Raw genomic sequence first — 27,945 nt, 5'->3', positions numbered from 1 at the left:
GGAGAAAAAAGGACACTGTAAAGAGTTGCAGGACAATGAGTACTCTTTCAAACAGCTGCTGATTTAAGACTGCTGAGGCATCCTTCTGCTGAGTCACCCACCAACTCCTCCATGTTTCACCATTCTGAAACAAACCTGCTCTACTTTAAGGTATTCTAACAAACTATATCTCTTACGAACCTTTCAAACTGTTTTAAAAGTCCCTGCCTTATCATCCTTTCAAGAGGTCAAATATCACCCCCACACCAGCCGATATATACTGAGAAAGATTAGCAGCTGGTTTCCCAGTTGTGGATTAAGCCCAGTTCAGGACGAAAAGAAAAACATCAATGAAGACGACCCCTGAAAAAAGATTATGGTCTACTATGTTTTGTTTTGCAGACATACCAAACTCAAGCAGTTTTTTATATATAATTTATTTTGAAAACATGTTACAAATATTAGTTTCCCTTTATAAAACAGTTACCTGTGGTCATAATTACAACAGTGTCCTGGTAATCCCCTTTCAATATTACATGTAACTGCAGCGACACATCTTAATACCGAGTGCATAAGGAATTTAAAATGAGGCTGAATATCAAACGGGGGCCCTCTCAGCTCAGTTTGGCTGGTTGTCCATCTGTGAGCCTGGCTGGTAAGACTGGATGTCCTCCCCGATGAACTCTGATACTGTGGAAGGAGAAGAAAATCACAAATTCATTGGATGCAGTTTGCTGCTGCAAAATACAATACTAACCTATACTGTACTGTCAGTTTCAATGGTATGTATATTTTCAGAATTCATTGGCTTTATTTTAATCATATTTTAACATCCTGCACACCACAAAAACTGCACACCACATCTTCTTGCTTCAGTAAAAATAAAATCTAGTCCTTATCCTAACCACCAAGGTTAACGTTTTGTTTCTTTTTAAAAAATGTGTAATGGAAATTAAGCAGTGAAGACTGAAACATCTACAAACACCAGCAACCACAAGATGCTAACAAACATTACACTGACTGATATCTGTCAACTTGTATGCTATTTGATTAAAAAACAAAACAAAACAAAACATAGTTTGCTAGTTAGTTTAAAGACAATTGAGCTAATTGTTTTTTATGTTCAAGTTACCAGAAAGAAGAAAAAAAAAATTATTTTTGATGTATCAAAACTTATAAGTTCATGGAAACAGTTTGTACAATTATCAATTCAATCCAGTCAAGTCACCATCAATAACTCCATGCAGTTAAATCACTTATCAATAATAGTAAAACCCTACAGTATTGGGGAAAAGCCACACAATCAAGCAAGCACTTTGTAATGGTGGGAAGGAAAAACTCCCTTTTAACAGCAAGAAGCTTCTAGCAGAACCAGGAAAGAGACTTTTGAGGGAGCTTTTAGAACAAACTGAAACTGTACAAATAATCAGTTACCTGTTTGAAAACTAGTCTTTCAAGTTTTTTTTGTTGTTTTTTTTTTAATCAAGAGGTAGGTTGGAATTAACCACTTTGTTTCTCAAGCTAACAATTTACCTTCAACAAGGTTTCACTTTCTCATCAAAAAGACAGTTTTTGGGGCCAAATTAAGTGGCAAACTTGAAGAGCATAAATTCAGATTATTCAAATTTTGACAAAAATACAGCTCTTTTTAGCGCGATATGGCAGCCTCGCTTCTGTCAGTCTGCCCCAGGGCAGCTGTGGCTACAACTGTAGCTTGCCTCCACCAGTGTGTGAATGTGTGTGTGAATGGGTGGATGACTGGATGTGTAAAGCGCTTTGGGGTCCCTAGGGAGGACTAGCAAAAGCGCTATACAAATACAGGCCATTTACCATTCTTTTCTTTTTGACGATGCTGTGAAACTGTGACTGACCCTGCAGGTAATGTAAATAAAGATTGTGAATCAGCCTGGTAGCCAAATCTTTACACCAAATACCACATGATCACAATCTATCCTGGCCATCAGAGAGCCTGTGTTACATGTCATATCACGTTCTCACCCCATATTTTCTGTCTCCCAAACACTTAAGAAAGCACAGTTTGTAAATCAACTCCAACCCCAAGACAATGCACCAGTGAGTAGAAAAATATTTCAGCATTAATAAACACGATTTAATAAACTTGTTTTAAAAGGTGCCTTTAAAAATCATAGTCACAGCGAAAAACCTCCAGGGCTGAAAAACAAGGACAACACTGAAGTGCTAAAAACTGCAGTTCCTCTGGTGGCCACTTGAGACTGGCTGCAAAAGCGAGTCAACTTCCTCTGATATCCACTTTAAAATGGCCAGCTTTACGGCATTAAAATCATGTTTACAGTCTGGTACAACAAATTCTTTGTTGTGAAAAGTTTGGCCTTTCAAAAAAAAAGTTTCTACACCTGGGTTAGATTTATTTTATAACCTGTACATTTAGATACTAGAAAGGCTGCTAAGTATTGTTGTGCTGTTTGTGTGGTACAGCTGTCCAAGAACCTTGTGCTCTAGTTTTTCTGACTGAAATTCCTGTTTTTTATTTTTATGTTTCTTATCGATAAGTAGCACATATGTATGTCAAGTTTGGTAATATTACCAGGTATCTTAGGACTCCACCTTCTCTTCCAAATCTGGTCACTTCTGGCCAAAAAACAAAACAAAAAACGCCCCAAATACATAGAGAGTGGCAGCCCAAATGCACTGTCCATTCAGTGGATACCATTCATTCTTCTATCCAGAATATTAAAAATTCTTTGTACTTCTTCCTGCAACATTTCTGTATCTGTGTTTGTGGCCACGTATTTCACTTTTATGAAATCAGTTTTATCAAATATCACATTTTTTGAAAAAAACTATGTCTCACCTTCTTCAAAGGTAATGTGGTGCATAGAGGCAGAGCTGGTAAACTCCAATGGACACTCCTGGATTTTGGCATCCCTCTCTCCCCCATTTCCTGTATCCAGCACCCTTCCCTGGGGGTCCCAGCCCTCATAGTGGGAGTAGGATGCTGGGCAGATATCCTGATAGGGGTTTGGGTTGGTAGGAGGGGAGGGACACACCTCCTGAGCATAAGCAGAGTACTGTGGGTAAGGGGAGTTGGGGATGGGAGGCAGAGGGGAGGTTGAGATAGGACTTCCCGCTGGGAAAGGGCTGAGAGAGGATGAGTGGGAAGGAGAGGGTGAAGAGGACAAGTAGGGTGAGTCCAGCCATGGGGAAGGTGAGGGTGAGGGAGGCTGCGGACCACGGGGGTACAGAGGGGGAAGGAGCTCGGTGAAGCCCAGCTCTAGGTTCTCAAAACTGGGGTGACGTTCGGATAGGGCTGGCCTGGTCCCGCCGGGCTCGTCCACCGCTGCATCAGGTTTAGAGCAGTACTCCTCATTGTAGTTTATGGGTGGGCACGGAGAGGAATAGGTGGAGGGGTAGGGGGGTAGGTGGAAGCTCAGGTTTCGCTCCTCAGACATCTGGTCCCCTCTCACATGGAAGCCTCTGTCTATCCTGGGTGGACCCCCTGCAGGACACATGTTTCCGCCATCCAGAGGCAGCATTGGGGGTCGAGAGAGCAGGGGATCATCCTCTTTGAACATAACTGAGGGAAGAAATCGAGAATGACTGTCATGCATAACTGATGTTTATGTAAAGCATGTCCAGCTGACACATATCAGTGTTGTATTTATATTGGATTTCAAACTAGAAATCTCTTTATTTCGAAATTATTCGTGGGATTAGATACTCACTGGGTAAATACTTGAAGCAGTGAGTGCTGCTCCTTTTCCTTTTCCCATTAGAAACATAAAGATTGACCGACACAGGCCGACTGACGGAAAGGTCACTGTAGGCTGGGACCCTCACACATAACAGACACTGGAGGGCATAAAGACAACATACAGGGGGATTACAGATCATTTATCAGAGCATCTCCAGTTGTGTTGGACGTGTCTGCTGAATTTTAACAAATTTACCTCATTGCTGTTGTCACGGTCAACATGAGCCTCCTCCTCCCACTGTAATTTACCATCTAATGCAAAAGAGCACAAGAGCAAGGTTTGACATAATGAACACAAGTGAATTACAAAAGTGCAGCATCTGAATTAAGCTTAATTTAAAATGTCTGTTAGACTTCTAGTGTCCCCCTTCTAGTTCTGAACTCATCATTTTTTTTTTATAATTCAAGTATTTCTTAGATTTTGCATTTCATAACAACAAATACAAAAATGCAACACCCAAAAGCAAGAGGCAAACAAACAAAAAACAAAAACAAACAAACAAACAAAAAACAAAACAAAACAAAAACAGTGAGGTTTTAACATCTGTTGCATTAAGCTCAAATGTCCAAGTCACGTCAACATGTAGGTGCAAAAATTGCCCCATCGTTCCACTGAAGCTTCCGTCACATGATGTAACTTTCCCAACATCTTTTCGCAAGCAACGTTCCCAATCATTCCTTCTTTCCACATTTTAAGCGTTGGAGTGTGGGAGTCCTTCCAGTGTTCCAAAATGACATGGACACTTGTTACCAACTGAACTCATCATTTAATCAAATAATCATCATATAATCTGAACTAATATGTCAGCATTTAATCTAGAAGTAGTTTGACATTACTATGTACTGTTATGTATGTTTTATATACTTTTCATACTCTGTTGTTTTTCTTTGTGTGTCTTCTGGGTTGAATTTTGATGTTCAGCTTGAAGAAAGATTTGTTTGTTGATTTTTTTTAACTCTTGAGTCTCTATCTGAGTCCACGTTCTCCCACATTATGACAGACATGTGAGATAAGTTTCTAATACCTGGATTACACAGACCTGAATGTGAAAATTATCAGCATATAATGAACTACAAATATGTGAAAACAACCATTTAAAGGGGGCTATTGTTTTTTGTAATAAAAATATTGTCCCACATCATCTTCTATGTTTATTAGACCTAGTTGCACAAGCACTGCATCAAAGCCTTAGAGCTTTGCATTTGAAATTTGGCATGCTTTTCAACTATGTGTGGGAACCTGGAAATGTGCATTTTAACAGTTTTTATGATTTGACAGGAGAGGACTATTCCCTATGAAATAGTGAAAATTATCATTTTTTGTGTGTATTTTAACTTAATGTGGTTTTTGAACTGTTTTAGGCTGTTTGGTATTTTTATTTTGGTTTATTGATATTTATGCTTTTTGAACATTTTGGAGTGCTCAGTTCTTGACTCAGTTTCAATTTGTTCCCTCAGTGTTTGTTCCATCTAGTTATGATTCTCACTTCCTGTTTTATTTTGTTAGTTCCTTGTCTTTGGTGCCTTGCATTTAATTTTACTTCCTCTCTTGCCTTGATTATCTGTCTTGTTTTCCCCAGCTGCGTATGCGTCCCCTGATTGTCCTTCTGTATATGTTTAGTGGGTCTGTTAACTCTCCCATGCATGTTTAAGTAGTTGGAGAAGTTAACAGTTAGAGAATTGTAAAATCTGGTGAAAATCATCCAAAACTGCTGAGAAGTTCTAACTGTGAATTCCTGCAGCATTATTTTAACCTAAATCTAATGGACTGAGGTATCATTTCCCTAATATTAAAAACTGATTTAAATCTATTTCCTGTCTTATTGTATTCCCAAACAACTTTTACTGCCAGTTCTGTAAATTAAAATGCGCTGAGGCTCCTCTGGACGCTTACCTGTCCCTCTCTCCATGAAAAGGACTCTGGAGACTGGCAGGAAGTTTGTGCCGCTCAGCAGCAGCTCCTCCCCTCCTTCCACAGAGCAGGAAGTGAGGCTGACCGACTCGATGACAGGCAGCTCCTGGGCCGAACGCTGGGCTGTGGTGGAGAGAAACGGTAAATGCATATGTAGTCATCACACTTTATTCATACACTGCCTTTCATCAAGGTTAGTGCATCTCAGAGTGCTCCACAGATGACAGACAAGCCATTAATAAAACAGAGCAAAATGCAATAAAACATCAATCCATCCATAAAATATAAAGTAAAATAAAATGTAAAAAAGCAGCAAAGAGTAATCAGTGAAGTTAAGAGCTTGAGTAGTGGAGCAGAAGTAAAACAGGATAAAGTTAGTTAAAAAGACATGACATTATAAAGTAGAATAAAATCGAATCAATCGAATAAGATCTGTAAGTGAAAAACAAAATAAAAGAAAATAATGTTTATAAAGCAAAGTGCTTGTAATCAGTGTGTGCAGAATTATAGAAAATCTCCACCTTTGACAAATCCAAGTGACACTGCATGTTTCAAATGTGACTCCTTTATAACAGGATTCTGTATCATAATATGAATTCTCCATAAAGCAGCCACTCACAGCATTCGATGGGCAGAGAGGCAACCTGCAGAGCCAACACCCGTCCAGGGGGTGCTGAAGGGGGCACTATAGGGAGGTGGGTACGAAACACCAAACGAACACGTGTGTTTTTCCTTCCAACATCTGTTTCTCCTTTCCTCAGCTCAATGTCTGAGTTCCTCAGTTTCAAAATCCCGGCACAGTCGATGCTGAGAAACACAAGATTTGTCTCATGACATAAATTTGAGTAGCAAAAGCTTCACTCAACATTGAAACTGAAACTTTAGGGAAAGAGCTATTTAAAACTTAAAGTGGACCAGTTACAAAGTATGACACAGGAATCAAACATGAGCAGCCCATCTGAGCATATATAATAAGCAACTCCAGCATATGTGTTAAAAAAATCCTTTTTCTATACACATGAGCAGGACACAGTGACGGCATCTTTCTGACTTACAGAGCAGTCATGTTGTTCTCGGGGCTGAGGGGGATGTCCAGCAGTTTGGTCCCCACCTGGACGCTCTCGTGACTGGCAGTGCCCACCATCTTTCCAGTCACTCTGAAGGGGAACATACATTTGAATTTACCAGCTGAGAAAAATAAAGTGAAATCCCAGCAGAACACAAGTTATTTATGAATGAAAAACTGTGAAATTGCTTCCGAAATGTGAGGATTTATACTCCTTTTCATGTCACTTCAAGTTCTGTGAACACATGAGTGCATTAATCACTAATATCAGCCTCACTTTTTTTCTAATGACTTAAAAAAATAATGAGCATTAGTTAAAGTCTTGTACTTGTGTTATTAACTTAAAAAAAACATTGTAATATACAATGGCTGGAAAATTTCACTGACCACTAAAAAATATTCATCCAACTTGACCTCGTAGACCTACTTTGATATTTTTAGTATTGGGTGACAGTTTAAGGTGTGCAGAGTTGTCTACATTCCCTTCTGAATGATAAATAAATCTCTCATATAATATTAAATTCTCCATCCATCCATCTATTCATCGATCTTCTTCTGTTTATCCGGTCGCGGGGGCAGCAATTTGTGTTTATTGCTCTAACAGTGTTTGGTGCTCTCTTGCTTCAGTTCTGTGCTTCTCCTTGGCTCGATATAGGATGTCATAATCAAAAATATATTCTCTGGATTATGGGAAGGGACTAAGAACAATTGTTGTAACACATTTTCTGGACCAACATGAGAACCAGCTGGTGGTTTATTGCACAATGGTTAAAGCTACGGCAGTCACGTAATGGGTTCCCTGAATTTTGTGTTCCTTGAACATTATGGCATGAAGAAAAAGTTTTTAAATAGAAAAATACTGCAGCTCAGTACCTGTGTATCTGATAGAAAGGATGTGGTCTAATTGATCGGTCATCAGCTGTTCCAACGAAAACCTGAAGAGAGAGCGGCTTCCTCTCTGTGTAACCACACAGCTGTGAAGATAGAGAGAGAGACGCAGTGTGAAATCAAACTGCGATGAGGCCTGCAGCAGTGAGCCGCGATCGTGTGGCCAAAGAATTTGTTCCAGTGTCGTGTGAACATGATCAAAGACATTTTAACCTTAAATTAGATCTGATATCATATAAAAGAGTTAAAGGTGAAAAAAATCTGAGAAATCACTAAAACTCTGACGTGACTCTGCGGGTTTCGTTTTCACCTTGACAACAGGATGTCCAGTCGGTGCAGCTTTGACGGCTCCTCTGCTGCCCTCCGTCTCGTAGTGGGCTCTGTGGTGTGGCCGAGGCTGGACCTCAATACGCAGCTCATACTGGTCAAACTGGGATGGCAGAGGCCAATCAAGTGGCGGCAGGGCATTAGACCTGAAATAAATCAGATGTGAGAATTTTAGATGTAGTAAGAATAGAAAGAACCACCTGGAGAGAAGCAAGTAAATTTACAGGATTGAAATGTTGAAAAGTGATGTTGTCCTTGCCTGAATAGAGGGCTGTGGGCGCTGGCTCGCGTTCTGCCCCAGGCCAGAGGAGGGGGAACAGAGAGGTAGTCCATGCCCACAGATGGGGGCTCTCTCCTGGTCTGCTGGGTCTCTGGCAGTGGGCAGGGAGAGCTGTGGCCCAGAGCCTGCTCCTGGTCCACCTCCCTGGGAGATAACTACAACACAAAAATCTCACCTCTTTAGTTCTCCACAGATTTGTTTTTGCTTTTCTATTTCTATTATCTTTATTTTATACTTCAGTCTCCTCTGCATGTTTATGTTTATGTTTATTTAAACAATTCATCATGAGAATATGCCAGATTTAGCCTCACGGGCTAATTTTCATCTGTAGTCCCTGGCAGATTGATAACATATTAAATTAACCAACAAAACCACACATACAGAGGCATGTGAGGATGGCTAAAAGACAGAAACATATGTAAAATAAACACATGTCCATATAACATATTAAAAATCAAATGTTAAAAATCCTCACACACCAGAATCAAAGACTGTCTTTGACACTATTCAAAATCATGACAACGTGTTTGATTATCCAAAAACCACTGTTTTATAGATTCAGAGAAAGAAGTAAATGTTGTTTTCCTTATTTCTGTGTAAGGGAATCCTAATGCACTCTAAAGCAAAGTCAACACAACTAAGGAACAGATCACAAAATAAAGGAGTAAGAAAACATGCCAATACAGCCTGAAAATTACCGCATGGTCAGCTTTTGGAGGTATCTACACTAATACACTAATGCAATATTAGCAACATTTACGCAATAATGTCCAAGCACATGGATTATAGGCAGGCCCGCTACACAGAGGGGCCTGCTTATCTCTAAAAAAAATTACAGGGGAAGTATAGTAATGGCAAAACTGTTTGGACCGGCAATCATGTGGAACTATTGCTGAAAGTAAATGGACTGATACTTAGATATAGATAGAGCACTTTTCTGTTCTAACTGAGCATTCAGAGAGCTTTTTTCACCCAGCCATACACACATTCCATGCCTTTACATGGTTTCTAAGCACACAAACACACACACACTCTTACACTCTGATGGATACATCAGGGTTCAGTAATAATACAAGTATAAAGCAGCCACAGCACCAGAACACACAGACTGGGAGTTTTTGCACAGTAAACTACAGCAACATAGCATTATCCATCACCAGAGGAAGCTATGGCATTGGGAAAGGACTATCCATACAATAACAATGAAATCTCAAAACATAACTGAAATGAGCTTAATCTTTGAGAATTAAAACCTCCAATCAGGAATTAAAACGTAGATGTCTGTATCATAAAAAAAGTCACAGCTTTTAGCTTTCTTGAAAACTGTTTTCAGACTAAAACTGCCTCAGTTTTTGTATTTGCTAAAATGCACATTTAGTGCAGATGCTAGACAGAAGCATAATAAAAGTTACATAATATAAGCTTACACTGTATAGATGGCTATGAAATAAAGGTCCTGCATTCTTTGTGATGGCCAGCAGGGGGCGACTCCTCTCATTGTGAGTGTCATTGCATAGAAGTCAATGAGGAAATCAATCAAGTTTTCACTCAATGTTCTACCTCACTGAACATTTTCCTGATAGGTTTATTGGGCTGATCACTGGTTTCAAGTCTTCTTCAGTACAGCTTGGTGTTCATTTGATATATGATGGTCACATATAGACTCAAATAAATCATGAAGCTGGACTTTCATTATGGCATGGCTACCTTGAGTTTCACAAGTTTTTTACTGTGTGACTGTGCAGTGTCCTTGGTTTGTCAGTTAGATTAAACCCTCTCTTGTAATTTCTGTTTTAATTTAAAAAGCAAAAAACTAGACAGGCATGACAGCTTGAGGTCTAACAGTACGCAGAAATTTTATACTCCTGCTCTGAGATGCCTGCTCCAGGTCTGGGGGGGTGGCACCAAAATAAAGGTATTAGATCGTACACAGCACTTTACCTGCTCCAATGATGTCTTCCTGGTTTTCTGAGGAATGCTGAGCTCACAGCTGCTGGGAGGACCTTGAGACTGAGGGGTGGACTCTCCACCCTCCAGGTTGCACCCCTGCAGTTCCTCTGAGTAACTGCCTCTGCGCGATGTACATGGAGACGCCAGCGGGGAGTTTCTACGCTTCTTCCCACTAGGTGAGGTGGGCCTTGAGGATGACGAGTGCCCAAAATTGATGCTGCCTTCGTTCAACTCCTCCTCCTCCACCAGCAGAGAGTCGCAGCTGGAAGCGGGACTGAGCCAGCCTCGAGAGGAGGGGCTAGAGGCGGGGCTGGGGCTGAGGGAGCTGGGGCATCTGTCACGATAGCTAAAAGGATCCAGTAGAGGCAGGTAAAGGCGCTCTCTGTCCCACCCGCCGCTGTTGCCCATGTCCCAGTAACTGGAAATAGTGGGTGTTGGGTCATCTTCAGGCGAAATGGTGGTTATCTGGATGCTGGGGCACTCGACCACACGAGATTCAGAAACCTGGAGAAAAGATAAGAGGCTCGTCACTAACTTTGTCACACACAAAAATATATATCTAATTAACAATTCAAATCTCTATGCCTATATGTCGTCAATACAAACAATGGCAGTAAAAAGAGTAATTTTAAAAAGCTCAAATACCATTGTTATTACTTTGACCTTAAGATCAATCTACTGACCTTTAAGGAGAGGTCAAAGGTCAAATGTGACATGGTATTTTAAGATTCTCTATGTTACTTTCTACAAACATTGTAAGAATCATAGTTTATAAGTTATACGGCTTTTTGACAATTTTCAATTAATAAATAATGAAGTTGACCTTGAAGACCTTGGTGGATGCAAGTCAAATTTTAATGGATTGTTAACCTGACCCCACTCTACACCTTTGCCAAGTTTTATCAGAACTCATTCAAAACTGTTCGAGCAACTGTGTTACCGAGAGAAAGAATGACATGTAAATGCTACCAAAAACATAACCTCTTGGTGGAGTTAATAATAATAATAATAATGTATAAAAAGTTCTTGTGGTCTCCACAAAGTAGTTAAAGGGGACATCTGTTAACTTCAAGGCAAACAGCCATTATTTATTCCCTTCTCTGTTTAGAGAGCACTGAGCCAGTGATCACTACCTTTTGTTTGTATGTACTAAGAATTTCATTAAACATGGTGGTGAGATAAACTATGAGAAAAGAAACTTTTTTTAATGTGTGGATTTGGATCCTTTTCTTGGCACTGGCCCCTTTTAAGTATGTGCTCCCTGAATGCCTCTTTAGTTTAATTTGAAACTTTATATATATATATCTGCCACAGTGAAATTTAGCTGCCCTCAGACTTTTTCAACATTACTCCAGGACTGTAGGAGAAAGCAGGCTGGGTTTCTGGCTGTGTTTAAAACCTCTTGTTTGACACGTCCTGTGGTTTTTATAATTTAGAGTTTAAGTTAATATATTCCGGTTTGGGTTTTGTGTTTTATTTGTGCAATTTTTTTTATGTTTTGAGGACTTTTTTCTTGCTTCTCCAGTACCCTCTTGCTGTCGACTCTTCTTCTTTGTCATGTGATTCCCTGTGTAGTTACATCCTGTTTTATTTTGATAGTCTGTTTTCCTCTCTGTGTTTATTCCCCCATGTGCTGTGCAGCAGTGGAATTTTCAACTTTTGTAATGGATTTTCAACCTAATCAAATAGTATTTTTCATTTACCTTGTGTTGTCTGCAGTCCAACATTTTGGGTCCTTCAGGCACAAAAGACCAATCTTTTTTACCCAGTAAACCACAGAATTCAGTGAAAACTGTATATGTACGCTCACCTTGTTATATTCTGAGACAGTATTACAACATATTTCAGCAGCTGCCCCGCAAAATGCTCAAGTCATAGTTAAGAAGTAGCTGAATGCATAATAAAGAAACAACTTGCCTACCAATAATAATATATGTAAAAAATCAAACCATGTATTGGTTCATGCTATTGTTTGTCAGTCTCAAACAGTTTTCAAGTCACTGTGAGTTGATTTTCAGGCTGTGCTGAGATGAATCGAAACAACTGTCTAAATGAAAAGCAGTACGTCCACTGCTTGCATAATGTTTCCTGAACTGCATGAGTAAAAACACTAAATTTGTGAGTATTTAAAATCTGTTTCACTTTCTAAATTTGCAGTTCAGAGCTTCTTTTCCAAAAAGTCTGTTTTCTTTGCCTCAAAAAACTTCTATACTCTCAGTCTTTCGGCCCTTGGTTTGGATACAGAAAAACTCTGCAAGTAAGGAAAACCCCTTAATCTGATTGGAAAATGGACCCAAGAAAAAGCTGCTGAGGAACCCTCCTTCTTCCTTGTCTGACTTACATGCAATCGTTGGCACGTCTACAGAAGCTGAATATGTTCTTGGAACAAACTTCAGGTCAACCAATCAGCCGGCTGCTGCAGCTACTGTAGCTGATTCTTTCTAAGGTCATTTGTTCAGTTGAGGTTGAAACTGCAGATTATATGAAATACTTGCACATGGGCTGTCTCACCTGTACAGAGCGTGCCGGCAGGCTCTCATAGGTGCCGCTGAACTTATTGAAGTGATCCCTTCGTGGAGGTGGGGAATGCATCCCTGCCCGCTGACTGGACGCGGGTGGCGGGCTGGGGATGTCGATTGAGTGACCTGTGTGAGAGGCAGCCAGGTGGTTGTCTGTAACTGAAAATAAATAAAGGTTCGGATGAATGTCCGGACACATGAAGGGCACACCCACAAATTATATGAATTAAAAAATCTTTACAATGCTCTTTCCTGTTGGCAAGTTGCCTGCTTGCTTAAACTGACTATAATCACATGCTGCCAAAGAACAGCACTTTGTTCTGTCACCTTTTCATCCACATGACAATAAATAATTATTCATCTGCTTTTCATCCCCTTGCTCAAATGTGCCTTTTAATATATATGTATATATATATACATATATATACATATATATATCATATGTTGTGGGTTTGGGAGGTTATGTGGCCTACTATTAATCTTTTTTCATAACCACACAATAATAGCTAGCTCTGCAACTGTCCTGCTCTTGTACCTCTGGCGTGAGAGAGACTCATTAGATGGCAATCAAAATATTGTAAACACAATTTGTGGTGAGTAAAGATTCATTTTTTATCATCAGTGTGCTTCTATCATGCTTTACACATCAGTTTCCCTTCATTTTACTGTAATTGCTACCATATGGACAATGCACACGCTGGAATTTTACCGCAGTAATGTCTTAAAAGCAAATGCAGCATTTTTGTCACTTTTAATATAAATTAGGAAATAGGAGTAATTTTCGGGAAAATGCAAAACTGCTGCAAACGGTTTAAGAACTTAGCCTAGCAAATAGATAAGAAACAACTGGCTGCACTGACAGAAGATTAAATATCTTTTGACATTTTTAGAAAATCTGAGGCAAACAGCTGCTTAACATTGTTGATTGATTTTAAAACATTTTGTGTACAAGGTGTACTTGATAGCCAGCCAAAATCTTGAGGCAAATAGTGGTATTTGGAAGCCTCTAATACATCTGTCATTTAAAATTTCTTCTGATTACATCGCCCGAAGGAACATAGCATTACAGCGGTATTTGTGTTCTTAGTAAAAAGCTCCACTAGCATCACAGCATACATTTCCTTGCTTAAAAAAATGAAACTTGGAGTTGGGAACCTCGCTGTTTGCTGGATGTCCCTCTTAAATCTCAACCAAAAGAAAAGCAAGCAATTCGAACACATACTCCACGAGTACACCTCTAACATCTGTCTCTTGTGGTACTGAGCAACCTGAGCCAGACTCTGAACTCGTCACATCACAGGGTTATAATGCAGACACTGGGGTTAGGAAGGTGACAAATGTCATAATATAGACATGTAAAAGTCCATGAAATTAATGAGACAGAATTTACATGTAGACAAATGTATATGCCTTAAATGTGTTGCTTATATTTAAAAAGAAAAGTAGTTTGTGTATGTAGGTGAACTTTGTGCGGCTGAGAGTTGCCAGTAAAATGTTAATGTATTTAAAAAAGATGCATGCATATGCTTTCTCTATTGCCACAACCTAATCAATATTTCTAGCTCTGTCTGACTGGACTTCGACTCTATATGGAAGAACCAATCACAACACTCTAAGGATTGCTGTTTTATCCAATGATATAGTTTGTCTGGGACCTTATCAGACAGTTTTACACAGTCCACAAAAAAAATGCTGCCCAATGTTTCACATTCAGAGCTTTTTTTTGGAATGAGCCAAGTTTCAGTCACAGACCAATTTGCCTTGGGAGACCCAACCTGGGGGAAAAGCTCCCAACAACATAGCCCCGGGGATCACTCGGGACACTCAAACCGCTGCACCACCATAACATGACCATTGACTGAGGTGAATCCCAAGGCATATCTACGCTGTGTCTCACTGCACCCTAGTATTTCTTGGTACACTATTTGGAGACAACTAGCTTAATTTTATAGCACAAAGACAGGAAATAGCTAGTCAGAAGCATAAAAATCAACGTATTATTATTTCTGAAGCTGTTTTTAAATCTTTATGCTAGCTAGGCTAATTGGCAGCCAGCTATGGCTTCATATTTAAAAGGCAGACATGAGTTTGGTATCAGCCATGTTTTCTTTGTGACTTGGACAACAGTTGGTTTTCATTTTAAAATTCTTCATGCTATTTTTTAGTCTTAGTCTTTATTCTTTTGTTAATAAAGGCAACAGGAAACAGGGAACCAAACTTGGAATGGTAAATGCTGCCAGCTTCCACATTCAGTTCAAAAACATCAATGTAGATGTCCAGATGAATCTAAATGTGGGCCAAAAAGACTGTGATAATCTTGCCTTAAAGTGGGATTTGGTTTTATCCATAATCGCTCTGTCGTATGGCAACAATTTATCAAATCCCCTCCAACACTTTCAGCTCTACTTTTGAACTATTTCGTACATTTTTCCATGTATTATAGTTACAAATTGCGCAATAAAGGGTGAAATGGGAATTCTAACCAAATCATGAAGTTTACTTTTGGCCCACTGATTCATTTCACAGCATGAGGAACCACACACCCAACTCCACTGCTGATCTTGACATTTATATAGAGACTTTTTTCATTGTATAATCTCAACATGACTCCTTTGGATTTTGCCCATAAGCCACCAAACTGACTCCTTAAGGCCACATCCCTTGCCACAACATTTTCCCAGTGTGGTGTGGTCTGGCTTCACATGGAGTCAAACAGTAGTTACTCTCTAATGAACGAGGCTCCGACTGATCACTGCCGCTCCGTAGTGGCGGCGGGCCATGCGGGTAATTTTTGGGCAATGCGGACACACAACAGCAACTGCCAACAAATTAAGACGCTGGGTGAAAAAAAAATCTCTTCAAATGTTTCCTGGCAACAAAAATATTTCCAAGTGATTAAAGCTGCAGTGCTGAGGCAACTTTTCTGCTGGTGGATTTTTCACATGAATCAGTGATTTAGAGGTTTATGTGTAGACCAGCAGGAGTTTATGAGCCACGAGAATTTAACTAACACTTATCGAACAGGAAAAAAAAAAGACTCACTGATCTAATATACTTTCATGTTTGTTTCCATGTCCTGAACTGAACCTCAAAAAAGCAATGTTTACCTCAACCTGGGGGTCTGTGGGGCCTCACAAGTGGTGGAAAAGTACATGAGAGGGGTCATGAGACATCGAGGGAAGAGAAAAGCAAAAATGGCATAATACTGCAGTCTGCTCCCTTGTAAATATATGGCATATACAGTAATTTTTTCCCCTTTCTCTGAAATAAAGTACTGGAGTTAGGAGCATTACCTACGATGACTTAAGCCTCAGAGGGTTCAAACGAAATGGAATTGATTGATTGATTTCTTCTTAAGCTTAAACTGTTGTCTTTTTTTGCCTCCATCAATTTAATGGGGAATTTATCTCTTCATGTTCTCTTCTTAATCTTAAAATAACCCCATAATTTAAATTATCATTGGATCAGTTTCTTTTGGAGATGCCAGTCTAACAGATCTAATATACTTCAGAGAATCTCAATGCGAGAGTTCAGCTCTTTAACAAACTTCGATCTTAAATTAGATGGTTTCTGGCATGAGGTTCAGGGTAAAAACAAGAGGCCACAAAACAGATCTGGAGCAGCATAACAGACTGATTCACCTAAAGTATTTCTGCAATAATGGATTTTTTAAAAGTCTCTGACAATTAAATTATTCAACTCATGGCACATTGGTGAACAAACTTTTACCACCACAACAATCTTCTTGCAGCTAAATTTGCAATTTGTTTACCTTGACAGATATTGGATTCATACTTAACTTCTGCAATGCTTCGATTTGAAAAGCCCAACTTTAACATATTTTATGGGTATATCCATGGAGATTTTTACCCAAATAAATAAAACCTACATACTCTGAAACATCAAAAAAAAAAAAAAAAAAAAAAAATTTTAAACACACCTTACGTGAAGGCTTGCTCTCTCCTTTTTCTCCTGTAGTTAATGTTCATACCTTGGGTGGGGTAATACAAATGTATGCCAGTGTGGGCGGGAAACAAATGAGTGAGAAGATGTGAGGATGTGAGGTGTGTGTATGTATTTGTGGAGCTCGGATGAAGAAGGGAGGGAGGTGTGTGTGTGTGTGTGTGTGTGTGTGTGTGTATGTTCAGTACACAGAGGTTGAGGTTCCTTCCCAGATGGCAGCTGTTAACTCTACTCACACGCACAGCTGATTAGAAACACATTGAGTCTGGGCCTGCACGCACGCATGGACAAGCGCACAAGCACACAATGCACAAAGATATTCACGCAGATGCATACCACACAGAAAACAAACACACAGTAAAAATATACTCGTGCTCACGCAAGCATCGCACGCACGTTCAAACATACACATCACATAAGCACAGGCATGCAGATGAAAGCCCCATCAAACGACACGCAACGGCACGCACGCGCACAGAAGTTCCCATGCGTTATAGAAGCCACCCCGTCAGGCCGCTCAGACCCCCTTTATCCAGTGTGTCCCTTTGCTTTTAACACATTCAGCTATTCAGGAAGTGACTCTAACCCAGGCTGCTGCTGCTGGAGGAGTCCAGTTGCAGCAGGGCGCCTTCACTTTCCTCCCCGGCAGCGGAGCTCTCCGCCTCGGCAGTGCGCGCCGGGGATGGACCCTGGCTCTGCCGCGACGGCGGATCCTCCTCAAACACCAACTTGAACTCGAACTCTCCCTCCTCCCAGCCCGAGCCCGGCGCGGCCCCCATCGCCCTCCGGCAGCAAGGACAGGATACAGATACACTGATACAATCTTGTCTCCCTGCGTCAGGCGATTTTAACGTCCCTTGGTGCGCCTTTAAAAAGAATTCAAAAGAAAGAAACTTTATCCCCCAAACTCTTCTCCTAAGTGCGTGTCATTGCGCTAATATTCCTCATCTGGGATATGTAGGAAAGTTTTGCTTCAGAAAGTTTCTACGCGAGAAATTCTGCTTCTTGCCTCCTTGTTTGCAAGTTTTTCCAGACTTGATGTCTTGAGATCCAAATCGAATTTTCGCTCCGGATAATTTACAGTCTTCTCCGAATCATATTTCCAAAATACCGTCGGCTCTTTCATTCTAGCTCCATCGTCATCCCTGTAGCTTCTTCTAGTTCTTCAAGAGACTGGGAGGAGGGAAAAAAAGTTTATCAAATATTTTTGTCGTCCTTTACCCTTAATTGCCTTTGGGTGGGTTTCCCAGCTCCAGTTGGTCCGTTACTCATTCCCCATAGGACCTCATGTCTGTCAGTCATGAATCCCCTCTGCCCAACCTCCTCCCCCCCTCCTCTCCCCCTTCCTCGCTCACTCTGGAGGTTTCTCTTGAAGCCATTCACTTAACATTCACTTATTATAACAATCCCATGCAAATTTCTCTTTTCTTGTCTCATTTTGCATCATTTGCATCATCTCATTTTGTTTTTCCTTTTAAAATCAACTTCATGTCCTCATCATCCTTATCATCAATTAGATTTTCACACAGTTAAGCCCAAAACAATGTGATTATTATTCTAATCATGAGCAGGACACATGGCAAGGAGTTCATTATCTCTGAAACCTGCCATAGGCTGCCTGCACGGCCACCAGGGCTGTGATGTTAACTGTCAGTTAGTGAACATAAGAGGGCCTATTTCCTGTGGCGATGAACACAACAGTCCCCCCTTTTTTGGCTGTCACTCCTCCCCTTTTCTTCTCTTGCATTTTTTTCTTTCCCTCCCAGCTCTTTCTCCCCTCTTCTCCCCACCGAATCCTCCTTGTCCCTCCTTCTCCTGAGTCTTGCCTCCCTCCTCTTCCTCTCCACCAAAGGTCTGTTTCTCATTATCCTCTGTAGTCTGCTCTCTGTCTGAGTCAGGAGACGAAGAACTTAAATAAACACTCTCTCTCTGGCTCTCTCCGCCTCAGTTCAGCTCTCAGTGCCCCCTCCCCTCCACTCTGTCTCTTCTGTCCTCCTTCCTCGGCCTCCTCTGGTTCTCACAATCATTAGGAGTATGTTATACTGGTGTGTAACTGGGGGCCTGTTTCACTCTCTATGTCATCCTCTTGGGGTTGTGTGGGCAGGCCTTGGATGCTGGACTGATTTCAAGATGTTGCAGTGTGGTTGGGGAGAGGAAAAAGTGCTACCAGCAAGGCAGACAGAAGAATTTCTGAGGCCCTAACAAGCCTCAGACTTGATAAACCTTTACACAACCATGGTGAAAAAATCCCACTGAGTCCACTGGGTTATAATCAGGGAAATAGTTTTCTCTGTGGTAAAGAAAAAAAGAAATCATAGAGGTTTGATTGGTGACCTCATGATGGTTGAAATTTTCTAATCAACCATTTAGTTTCCTGTTTTCCTAAGAGACAAGAAAATGTCCAAACTACGAGTGAAAACATGCTTCAGACAGTGTGATTAATATTTAAAGTCCTCCAGTACCTTTCCAACAGCAGAAGTATGTGAAGCCAGTTGCTCCAGCTGTTGAAACGAGTATTTCCAAAAGGTCTTGCATAGGGCTTAGTTGTTGCTAAATATTTCCTCCTAATGAAACAAATGGCCTGTTTGGAGCACCCAGAATTAGAAACAGTGGTGCCATTATAACTGAGTACTGATGATAACCATGTTATTTAAAAATGAAACATCAATATCATGGCACTAAATGGCATAGGATAGCAGGATAAACAGGACGACCTTCAATCCATATTATAATATTTTTATCAGCTGTTTATCCAGTTTAGTTTTAGGTTGCTTTTTAAACAAATGTTGTGACCCTTTGTGACAAGGATACAATTTGACATTGTGACCACCCTAGATAACAGTGATAGATATTCTATTTAACATCTTAAATAAATATTGGACTCTCTCAGGGTCACGTCCACCCATCAAACCACCCTGAGCTCCTCCACAGTTATTAGAGTCCCTACAGAGCACTGGTTTTATGGGAAATATATATCAAGTTGGACAAAAGATGCTTATACTTGAGTGCAACAGAGTTTCTAAATACAAAGGAATGCCTTTACTTACTCGATACACCTGATGCAATTACAAACTGCTGTTGAGAAGGTTGTACGGGGGGTTTTACAGTGTAAGATAAACCTGCTTTTTGAAACCCCCATTTGGCCACAAAACAACACAGAGTTTTGCACCTTTTTATAATTACTTCCTCTAGCTTTTCAATACAATGAAAATACCACATGTTTTTATTACATAGTAATCTCTTTGCATTGTGCATTTGCATGTATCTGGGTCAATCCAGTGCCGGAGCTGTCAGGACTGCGTTCACACAGAAGTGTCACTGAAATGAATCCAATGGTTTGTGTTTTTCATGCAGTAAATAATCCAAGAAAAGAGGTTAGGGGTGGGGAAAGTCTTTTATTCTTGTTTGTCGTGTGGAAAACAACAAAAAGTATATATTCAGTCTGCTCTCTCTCATTCCTCCTCTATATCATTTTCACTTCAGGTGAGTTTACAGGTATTTATTTCCAACAGCTTTATTTTTCTTTCTGTTATGAGATAGATTAAGACTTTAATAAAGATATAAAAAGAAAAACTAAATGTGCATTGTATATTGTCACTTAGAGGATAAGCATAATTTCGGAGTTCCTTTGGAGTTTATGCTTCCTTTACTGCATTACAGCATTAACTGTAATTAATCAGTCTGCACGTGTACGTTCTGAATGATTTTTTTTTTTTTTTGCATAGATGACAAAAGTACTCCCTTATAAACACTGAATCCTAAAAATCTATGTGTAAGCAGTGCTGTACATTTCCAGCAGTACAGAGATAGGACACTTCTATAAATGGAAAGATTTAACGGGCTGTGAAACTGTAAAGTTGATTGGCTAATAAATTGTTTAAAGCAGCACTGCAGTATGATGGATGAGTGCAAAAGACAGGAGGAGCTGCTGAGTGTCAAGTTTATGGGAGGAGAATGATTCCCGTGGATGTGTTGCCCTCGTGTGGTGAAAGCTAGAATAATTTTACTGTAACTTTCCTAAAAAGCAAAGTGAAGTGAATTTTCAAAGTGAAATTGACCAAAAATGATCAGTAAAATGATTTTGGCAACATGATTTCTATTATACATCAAATAGAAACAAAATCAAAATAAATACATGCAAATTATTACTCGTGTTCTTTTATATTGACATTTATACTTCAACATTTCTGCTGCTTTGCTGTCTCTTTTTTTGTATGCTGCTTTTATAACTCAGTGTATCTCTGAGATTGATAAAGTGTTCTGTCGACACAGGAACCATTCCACTCAGGAACCAATCCCAACCACTCCACCACCATGGTTGATATTTCATTTTGTTCATTTCGTTGTAAGTAAGGAAACTTACAAATTCATCAGAGGCCCAAATAATTATTTCTCCCAGTTTACTGGAGGCTGAGTCTTCACTAGTTTGCTTGGCTGACGTTGGGGTTGAGCTAAGGGTTGGCGAGAGTGCCACAGATTAAAGTCTATTATCAAGTTATCCAGTGAATGTCGGTAATCTTCTTATTTTTTTATATAATACTTTCTTTTAAGGGGGCTGCTGGTCCCAGGCAGACACATTTTCACAGAATCACGTACATCGCATACAATCACATACAATCACATACAATCACATACAAGGTCTTGAATAATCAGGCCCCATCTTATCTTAATGACCTCATAGTGCCGTATCAGCCCATTAGAGCATTTTGCTTTCAAACTGTGGGCCTACTTGTTGTTCCTAGAGTATTCAAAAGTAGAATGGGAGGCAGAGCCTTCAGCTTTTAGGCCCCTCTTCTGTGGAACCAGCTTCCAGTTTGGATTCGGGAGACAGACACTATCTCTACTTTTAATATTAGGCTTAAAACTTTCCTTTTTGATAAAGCATATAGTTAGGGCTGGATCAGGTGACCCTGAATTCTCCCTTAGTTATACTGCAGTAGGTGTAGGCTGCTGGGGGAAGTAGTTCTCCTTCAGTCACTATTTCTAGTCACTATGTGTTTATAGACCTCTCTGTATTTAATCATTATTTGTTATTATGTCTGGCTCTTTTCCACAGCATCTCTTTTATCCTGTCTTCCTCCCCTCACCCAAGCCAGTCATGGCAGATGACTGCACCACCCTGAGCCTGGCTCTGATGGAGGTTTCTTCCTGGTAAAAGGGAGTTTTCCCTTCCCACTGTCACCAAGACAATGAACTTCAATAAAAGGACAATCACATCTTTCACTAAGTGTTTACTGTATGAGCACAGGATGAGTTCATCTTGAAGGGTGACAGATGGTTCTGGGAAACTAAATTACTTCCTCATTTTACTTTTTTCCTAATTTACACTTTTAGTTCAACTAAAACTACAAACTAAAAATATTATACACAAATTTCCAAGTAATTAATTGTTTGGACGGCACTTTTACTGACCACTCAAAGCACTGCACACATTTACATTCAAATCAAAATGATCTGTTTTTATTTTGGTCTGTAGAGCTATCTTCCACTCAAGTTTATGTTGGAATTACTTACCCAAATAAAAGTTCAACTTTTAGAGTTTAATCTTAAAAATTAAACTCCTTAGACATTCTTTTGCAAGCATGTCCTAGGTCATGACAGGCAGTATTAACCTAGCTTTTTAAAAGTAGTGGGAATAAGTGGACCAGAAAAAACCGGCAGAAGCAGGATAAACTCAACACTTGAGCCCTGCATGATTTCAGATGTAAGTGCGTTGTGGTATGAGGAAACACTGAATCATCATGCTGCTGGTGGTTACCACATCTATGCACATGATGGAAATGTGAAAATTCTGATAAGAGTGAGTGAAAAAAAATTACCGTTAACACTGACAGAGTTGAGATGAGGTGAAAATTCCTTAGAATTATTACATATGGCTTGTTTAAACATGTTGAAAGCTTTTAAACATGGACAGAGATTTTGCTAAAATACATCTGCGCTATAAAAGTCCACTGTTTTTGAGATTTACCTTAACCCTGGAGAACCCATGGGGTCAGAGCCGACCCCATTGGTTTTCTAGGGAAACCATGGGGTCAAATTTGACCCCATGGGTTCTCCAGGGTTAATTTATTCTTGAAATGAATGCATGACACACACACATTTAAAAGACACAAAGTATCCTACCATCAGACTGAATTTTAAACCTGTGACACTAAGAGAAATGATACATAAGGAAAAGTGAGAAAATTTCACCCGCTGTCTGATTTTTGTTTACATAAACACATTTTCACTGTAAACTGATGTAGAATAATATCAAACTAGAGCATCAAACTCACCAGACTGCAGGAAATGAATGTCTGATGCTAAAGCTTTTCTGGCAGAGGCTATCAAGGCTCGTTTCTACTACGGAAATAAAGAAAAATAAATAAATTACAAGGCGTTTGCTGTTGAAATTCTCAAGTTATTATCAAAATTTGGATTGATTCACTCAAACAGGTTTTTTCCCCTCTTTTTCATTTTATTCAGTGGTGCAAACAAACCTGAGTAAGGGAACCGCTAAATACACTAAATACATATAATGAATGAACTGATTTCATCTTAAAGAATGGCATGCTGGGAAACTGAACCACTTCCTCACTTTTCTCTTAAAATGAACTCTCAAGCATATTTACCATTTCAATATCTATAAAACATTTTATCCATTCTCAGTTATTTTAAGACCACCTTTCACTGCTACAATCAGAGCCTCCTCTTTTAATTAATATACACTCCAAATATTATTGACATGTTTCCAAATAATGAATTGTTTGGTCTTTCTTGGAGTTTTGGGACTGGAACTTTTCTAGTCTTCCTGAACACTTAAAGTCTTTTACCCATCATTTTGACAATTTGTATCAAAATGATGGAATGCCAATTTCCAGTCCAGGTTATTTTGATGTTATTTACCCAGTTTTTGATATTTAGGTTGAGCTAATGTAAATAAATCATGTTTCAAAATCCAAAAAATGTTAAAAATCTATTGAATCACTCTCACAAATCACATTTTAAAGCTTTATTTGACCAGGAAATGTAACTGTTTTAAGCCAAGACAGGCAGGATCAAACTAGTTTTTTCAGGGAATAAGTGGACCAGAAAAAGCCGGCACAAGCAGGATAAACTCGGTGCTTGAGACCTGTGTGACATCTGAGTTTGACGAAAGATTGAATCACCACAGTGGTTACATCGATAATGATGATGAGAGCTCAGAATGTGACAACATTGATATAGTAACAGGATGTTAATGTAGCCACCCTCAGTTGAGCTACTTTGGTTGTCAGATGAAGTGCAGTGTAGAAAAATCATTAACTGAACAGCTGAGAGCAAGGTTTGTGGAATCTTTGAGCAACAGGGTCATGATTTTTGAAAAGTAAAACGAGTATTTTTTGTTTGTTTGTTTGTTTAGTAGTTGCATTTGAGATTATCTGATTGATTGTGTTTGAGCATGGTTTCTCCATTTCAACAGCTTAGTGCAGATAATTACGAGAAACATGGCTTCACTAAAGGTAGACATGCATAACCTGGAATTCCTGGAAGTAAAAGGAAAAAAAGCGTCATTCACTCAGTCCGTGAGCTTCACATTTGGGTTGGGCTTCTCCCAATTTTCTTTCACCGTTTCATGGAAAGCAGCATTCCTGTCAGTGACAGAGACTTGTATAAACAAGAATGTTTTGCTGACGCATGTCTATTCTCTAAAATGCAAGCTTTTGAATTTTATCTATACGCCTCGAGTGCTTTTAATAACAATTGACTCAGGGTGAAAAGTGTCTCAGGAAACAGAGAAATGCATTATGGTACCTCACACATGTTATCTTAAAGAATGCATGCTTTTTTTTTATAAATAATAACTGAGTGAAGACTCTGTTTTAGCACAGGGTATTGAAAAAAATTCCCAGATGTAGCCTTTTCAAAATGTCAATTACCCAAGAATTTGTCCGAAGCTACTATTTGTTTAATCTTGAAAAAAGACAAGGATCCTCTATTGTGCAGCAGTTACAGACCAATTTCCCTTTTAAATATTGATTTTAAAATACTTTCTAAAATTCTCGCACTTAGGCTACAACGTGTTCTGCCACAAATTATCTCCTCTGATCAGATGGGGTTCATGGCCGGCATTATCCACACATCATGCAGTTCAATTCCAGAGGTTGTGGTATCTCTTGACACGGAGAAAGCCTTCGACCGCGTCGAGTGGAGCTTCCTCTATGAGGTGATGGATAGGTTTGGCTTGGGGGTTGACTTTATTCTCTGGGTTAAGCTACTATATTCTTCGCCATCCACCTGTATTCGTACTAACAACAACTTGTCTTCGCCTTTTCCACTTGAGAGGGGCACTAGGCAAGGGTGCCCTCTCTCACCCCTCTTATTCGCCATTGCTATCGAGCCTCTTGCAATATGGCCAGTGTTGGGGAGTAACGGAATACATGTACCGCCGTTACGTATTCAGAATACAAAATATGAGTAACTGTATTCCGTTACAGTTACCGTTTAAAAAGGTGGTATTCAGAATACAGTTACTTTGTTGAAATAAATGGATTACACGGCAGTACTTTCCTGTTTCATATTGTCGCGGGTCAGGACTGTTTGGGTTTGTTTGACAGCTACGTAATGTTGTTCCAGGCGGCAGCGTTACGGTTGCCATGGTTACAGGATGACGCGCTCTCTCTCTGCGTGTTTCCTGGGTGAGAGAGCGCTTTTGTTGTTGTTGTTGTTGTGCTAAGCTAAAAGGCAGAATGCTACAGGCATAGCTCTAAAGCATGTAGCCTGATGGGCAGTGTAGTCCGTGCTGCAGCGAGAATGGACTACCATACCCGTTATGTGTCTGTGAGCGAGGGAGGGAGAGAAAGGAAAAGTCCGAGCTGTCACGGAGCAAAGACGGGAGCTGGAAGCATGTAAATATAATAATAACCACTGCAGCCAAGAAGAGTGCCTGAGGAGCCCAGCTGTAAGTAAGCTATTAAGACTCAACTGTACACTGTATTCGTGTTTTTCCTCCGGAAAAAATAAGTTCCGTTGGAGCAGCCTTTCAACGCCTCTCCCTGTCTCTGGCAAGCAAAGTTGACCCAGACAACAAAGTAAAGCTAGTTTTCGGCTACCAGCCCGACACGGAACCCACCGTATTAGCCAGAGGTCCCTTTACTACGTTTCGGAGCCGCGGACCTTCAGTAACAGTAATAAATCACAGCAATAGTACATTCACATAGTTGTAAACAGCACGATAATATATTAAGTAATCCAAAGTATTCAGAATACGTTACTCTCATTGAGTAACGTAACGGAATACGTTACAGAATACATTTTGGGGCATGTATTCAGTATTCTGTAATGGAATACATTTTAAAAGTAACCTTCCCAACACTGAATATGGCTGCGTTCAGAGGATAGATTTAAAGGCATTACAAGGTTCGGTGTGACCCACAAACTCTCCCTTTATGCAGACGATTTGCTCTTGTACATTTCTGACCCTCTAAACTCATTCCCAGTGCTTTTTAACATACTGGACCAATATGGTACACTGTCAGGATATAAGCTCAATTATCAAAAAAGTGAGTTGCAACCCCTCAACTCCCTGGCCAGAGCTCTTCCCCACTCAATAGTGCCCTTTAAGTGGACAGAAACTGGATTTAGATATCTGGGGGTTTTTATTTCCTCTTCTATACCTAAAATGATGAGGGAGAATTTTCTATCCCTACTAGACAACGTTGGGAAAGATTGTGACCGTTGGACTTCACTACCATTGTCAGTGGCAGGGAGAGTTAACCTGATAAAGATGAGCGTCCTCCCCAAATTCTTGTATCTTTTTCAACATGTCCCAATTCTTCTTACTAAAGCATTCTTCAACAAGTTAGAAAAGATTCTGTCACATTTCATATGGGGAGGGAAACAAGCTAGAGTTCGCAAGTCTATTCTTCAGTCCTCTAAAACTGACGGTGGTCTTGGTCTGCCCAATTTTAGACACTGCTATTGGGCAGCTAACATACAAAAACTCTCACTTTGGGTTCACAACGACCCCCCTGTACCAGCCTGGGTACAAATAGAAACTGCATCTAGCTGTTACTCATTATCATCAATGCTCAGCTCACCACTCCTTTTCTCTCCAACCCTTGTTGGGGAAAATCCAATAGCTAAGGAAATGGTAACTATTTGGCGACAGTTCAGAAAATACTTTGGGCTACTTGGACAGTCTTTGCTAACACCTTTACTAAAAAATTGCAATTTCGTACCTTCAAACATTGATGCGGCCTTTAGAGGTTGGAAAGATAAAGCACTTAGGATTGTTAAGGACTTGTACAGTCAGGACACCCTTCTGTCCTTTGCTGACCTATCGTCTAAATACGACCTGCCTAATTCCAATTTTTTTCGTTATCTTCGGGCTAGAGATTTTGTAAAAACGCAGTTCCCTCACTTTCCCAATCGACCTCCAGAAACAAATCTGGATATCATCCTGCAGACGAACCCTCATCAAAACAGACTGATATCAGCCTTGTATAAAATACTAGATACTTTGGTTCCCAAATCCATTTCTCATACTAAGCTGAGATGGGAGGAAGAGCTACAGACAACCCTCCCAGAACAGCAGTGGGATTCTGCTTTGAAATTGATTCACTCGTCCTCAATTTGTGCCCGTCATGCTTTGATTCAGTGCAAGGTGTTCTATAAACTACATTATACAAACGCAAAATTATCTAAAATCTATCCAACCATTAGTGATGCCTGTAGCAGATGCGGACTATCACCTGCCAACCATGTCCACATGTTTTGGTCTTGTTCGAAACTGAGTGCATTTTGGAGGGATATATTCAACACACTTAGCCAAGCATATGGCCAGACTGTCCCTCCTAACCCACTCTCCGCAATTTTTGGCATTCCTCCCGACTTGAACTTATCTGGCCCCCTCAAACAGGCCCTAGCCTTTACCACTTTACTAGCTGGGAGGCTTATTCTGTTGAAGTGGAAGCTTCCTCACCCCCCAACTCATGATCATTGGGTGAGAGATGAACTCTTTAACTTAAAGTTGGAAAAACTTAGATTCTCTCTAAAAGGTTCTATTAGGAAATTTAACAAAATCTGGAAATCATTTCTCTTACTGGTGGACACCATCACTTTACTTCCTGAGTCTGAAGTGAACTGAATGAGGCTACATTATAAAGTTTGGATTTTTTTATTTTAATCTTATTTTTACTTTATTTATTTTGTCCCTTTTTTTATGCTTGTTATGCGTATGGGTTTTGAGTGTAAATGGCCTGTATTTGTATAGCGCTTTAGTCCCTAAGGACCCCAAAGCGCTTGACATATCCAGTCACCCACCCATTCACACACTGGTGATGGCAAGCTACATTGTAGCCACAGCCA

The 27,945-nt window shown here is 40.0% G+C and overlaps 1 protein-coding gene across 2 annotated transcripts; it reads right to left on the bottom strand.

Annotated features, from left to right (window-relative positions):
- Positions 1-477: 477 nt before the first annotated feature.
- nfatc4 (nuclear factor of activated T cells 4) lies at positions 478-17,827 on the bottom strand. 2 transcript variants are annotated; one of them, XM_003447508.5, is made up of 13 exons: positions 17,204-17,827; positions 12,647-12,813; positions 10,127-10,639; positions 8,165-8,340; positions 7,889-8,051; positions 7,564-7,664; positions 6,680-6,781; positions 6,244-6,431; positions 5,607-5,747; positions 3,909-3,964; positions 3,684-3,810; positions 2,813-3,535; positions 478-669 (listed from the first exon to the last, which is right to left on the bottom strand). In XM_003447508.5, the coding sequence occupies exons 1-13, from the start codon at positions 17,394-17,396 to the stop codon at positions 599-601; spliced, it is 2,721 nt and encodes a 906-aa protein (XP_003447556.1). In that variant the 5' UTR covers positions 17,397-17,827; the 3' UTR covers positions 478-598. The 2 variants fall into 2 exon arrangements, with proteins under 2 accessions (XP_003447556.1, XP_019203991.1); XM_019348446.2 differs by lacking the exon at positions 17,204-17,827 and adding an exon at positions 16,595-17,167.
- Positions 17,828-27,945: the final 10,118 nt, after the last annotated feature.

Source organism: Oreochromis niloticus, linkage group LG18 (assembly GCF_001858045.2).
Source record: "Oreochromis niloticus isolate F11D_XX linkage group LG18, O_niloticus_UMD_NMBU, whole genome shotgun sequence".
In the NCBI taxonomy this organism is placed as follows: domain Eukaryota; kingdom Metazoa; phylum Chordata; class Actinopteri; order Cichliformes; family Cichlidae; genus Oreochromis; species Oreochromis niloticus.
Note: the sequence above shows the minus strand (reverse complement) of the source record. Positions and strands in the feature narration are given on the sequence as shown.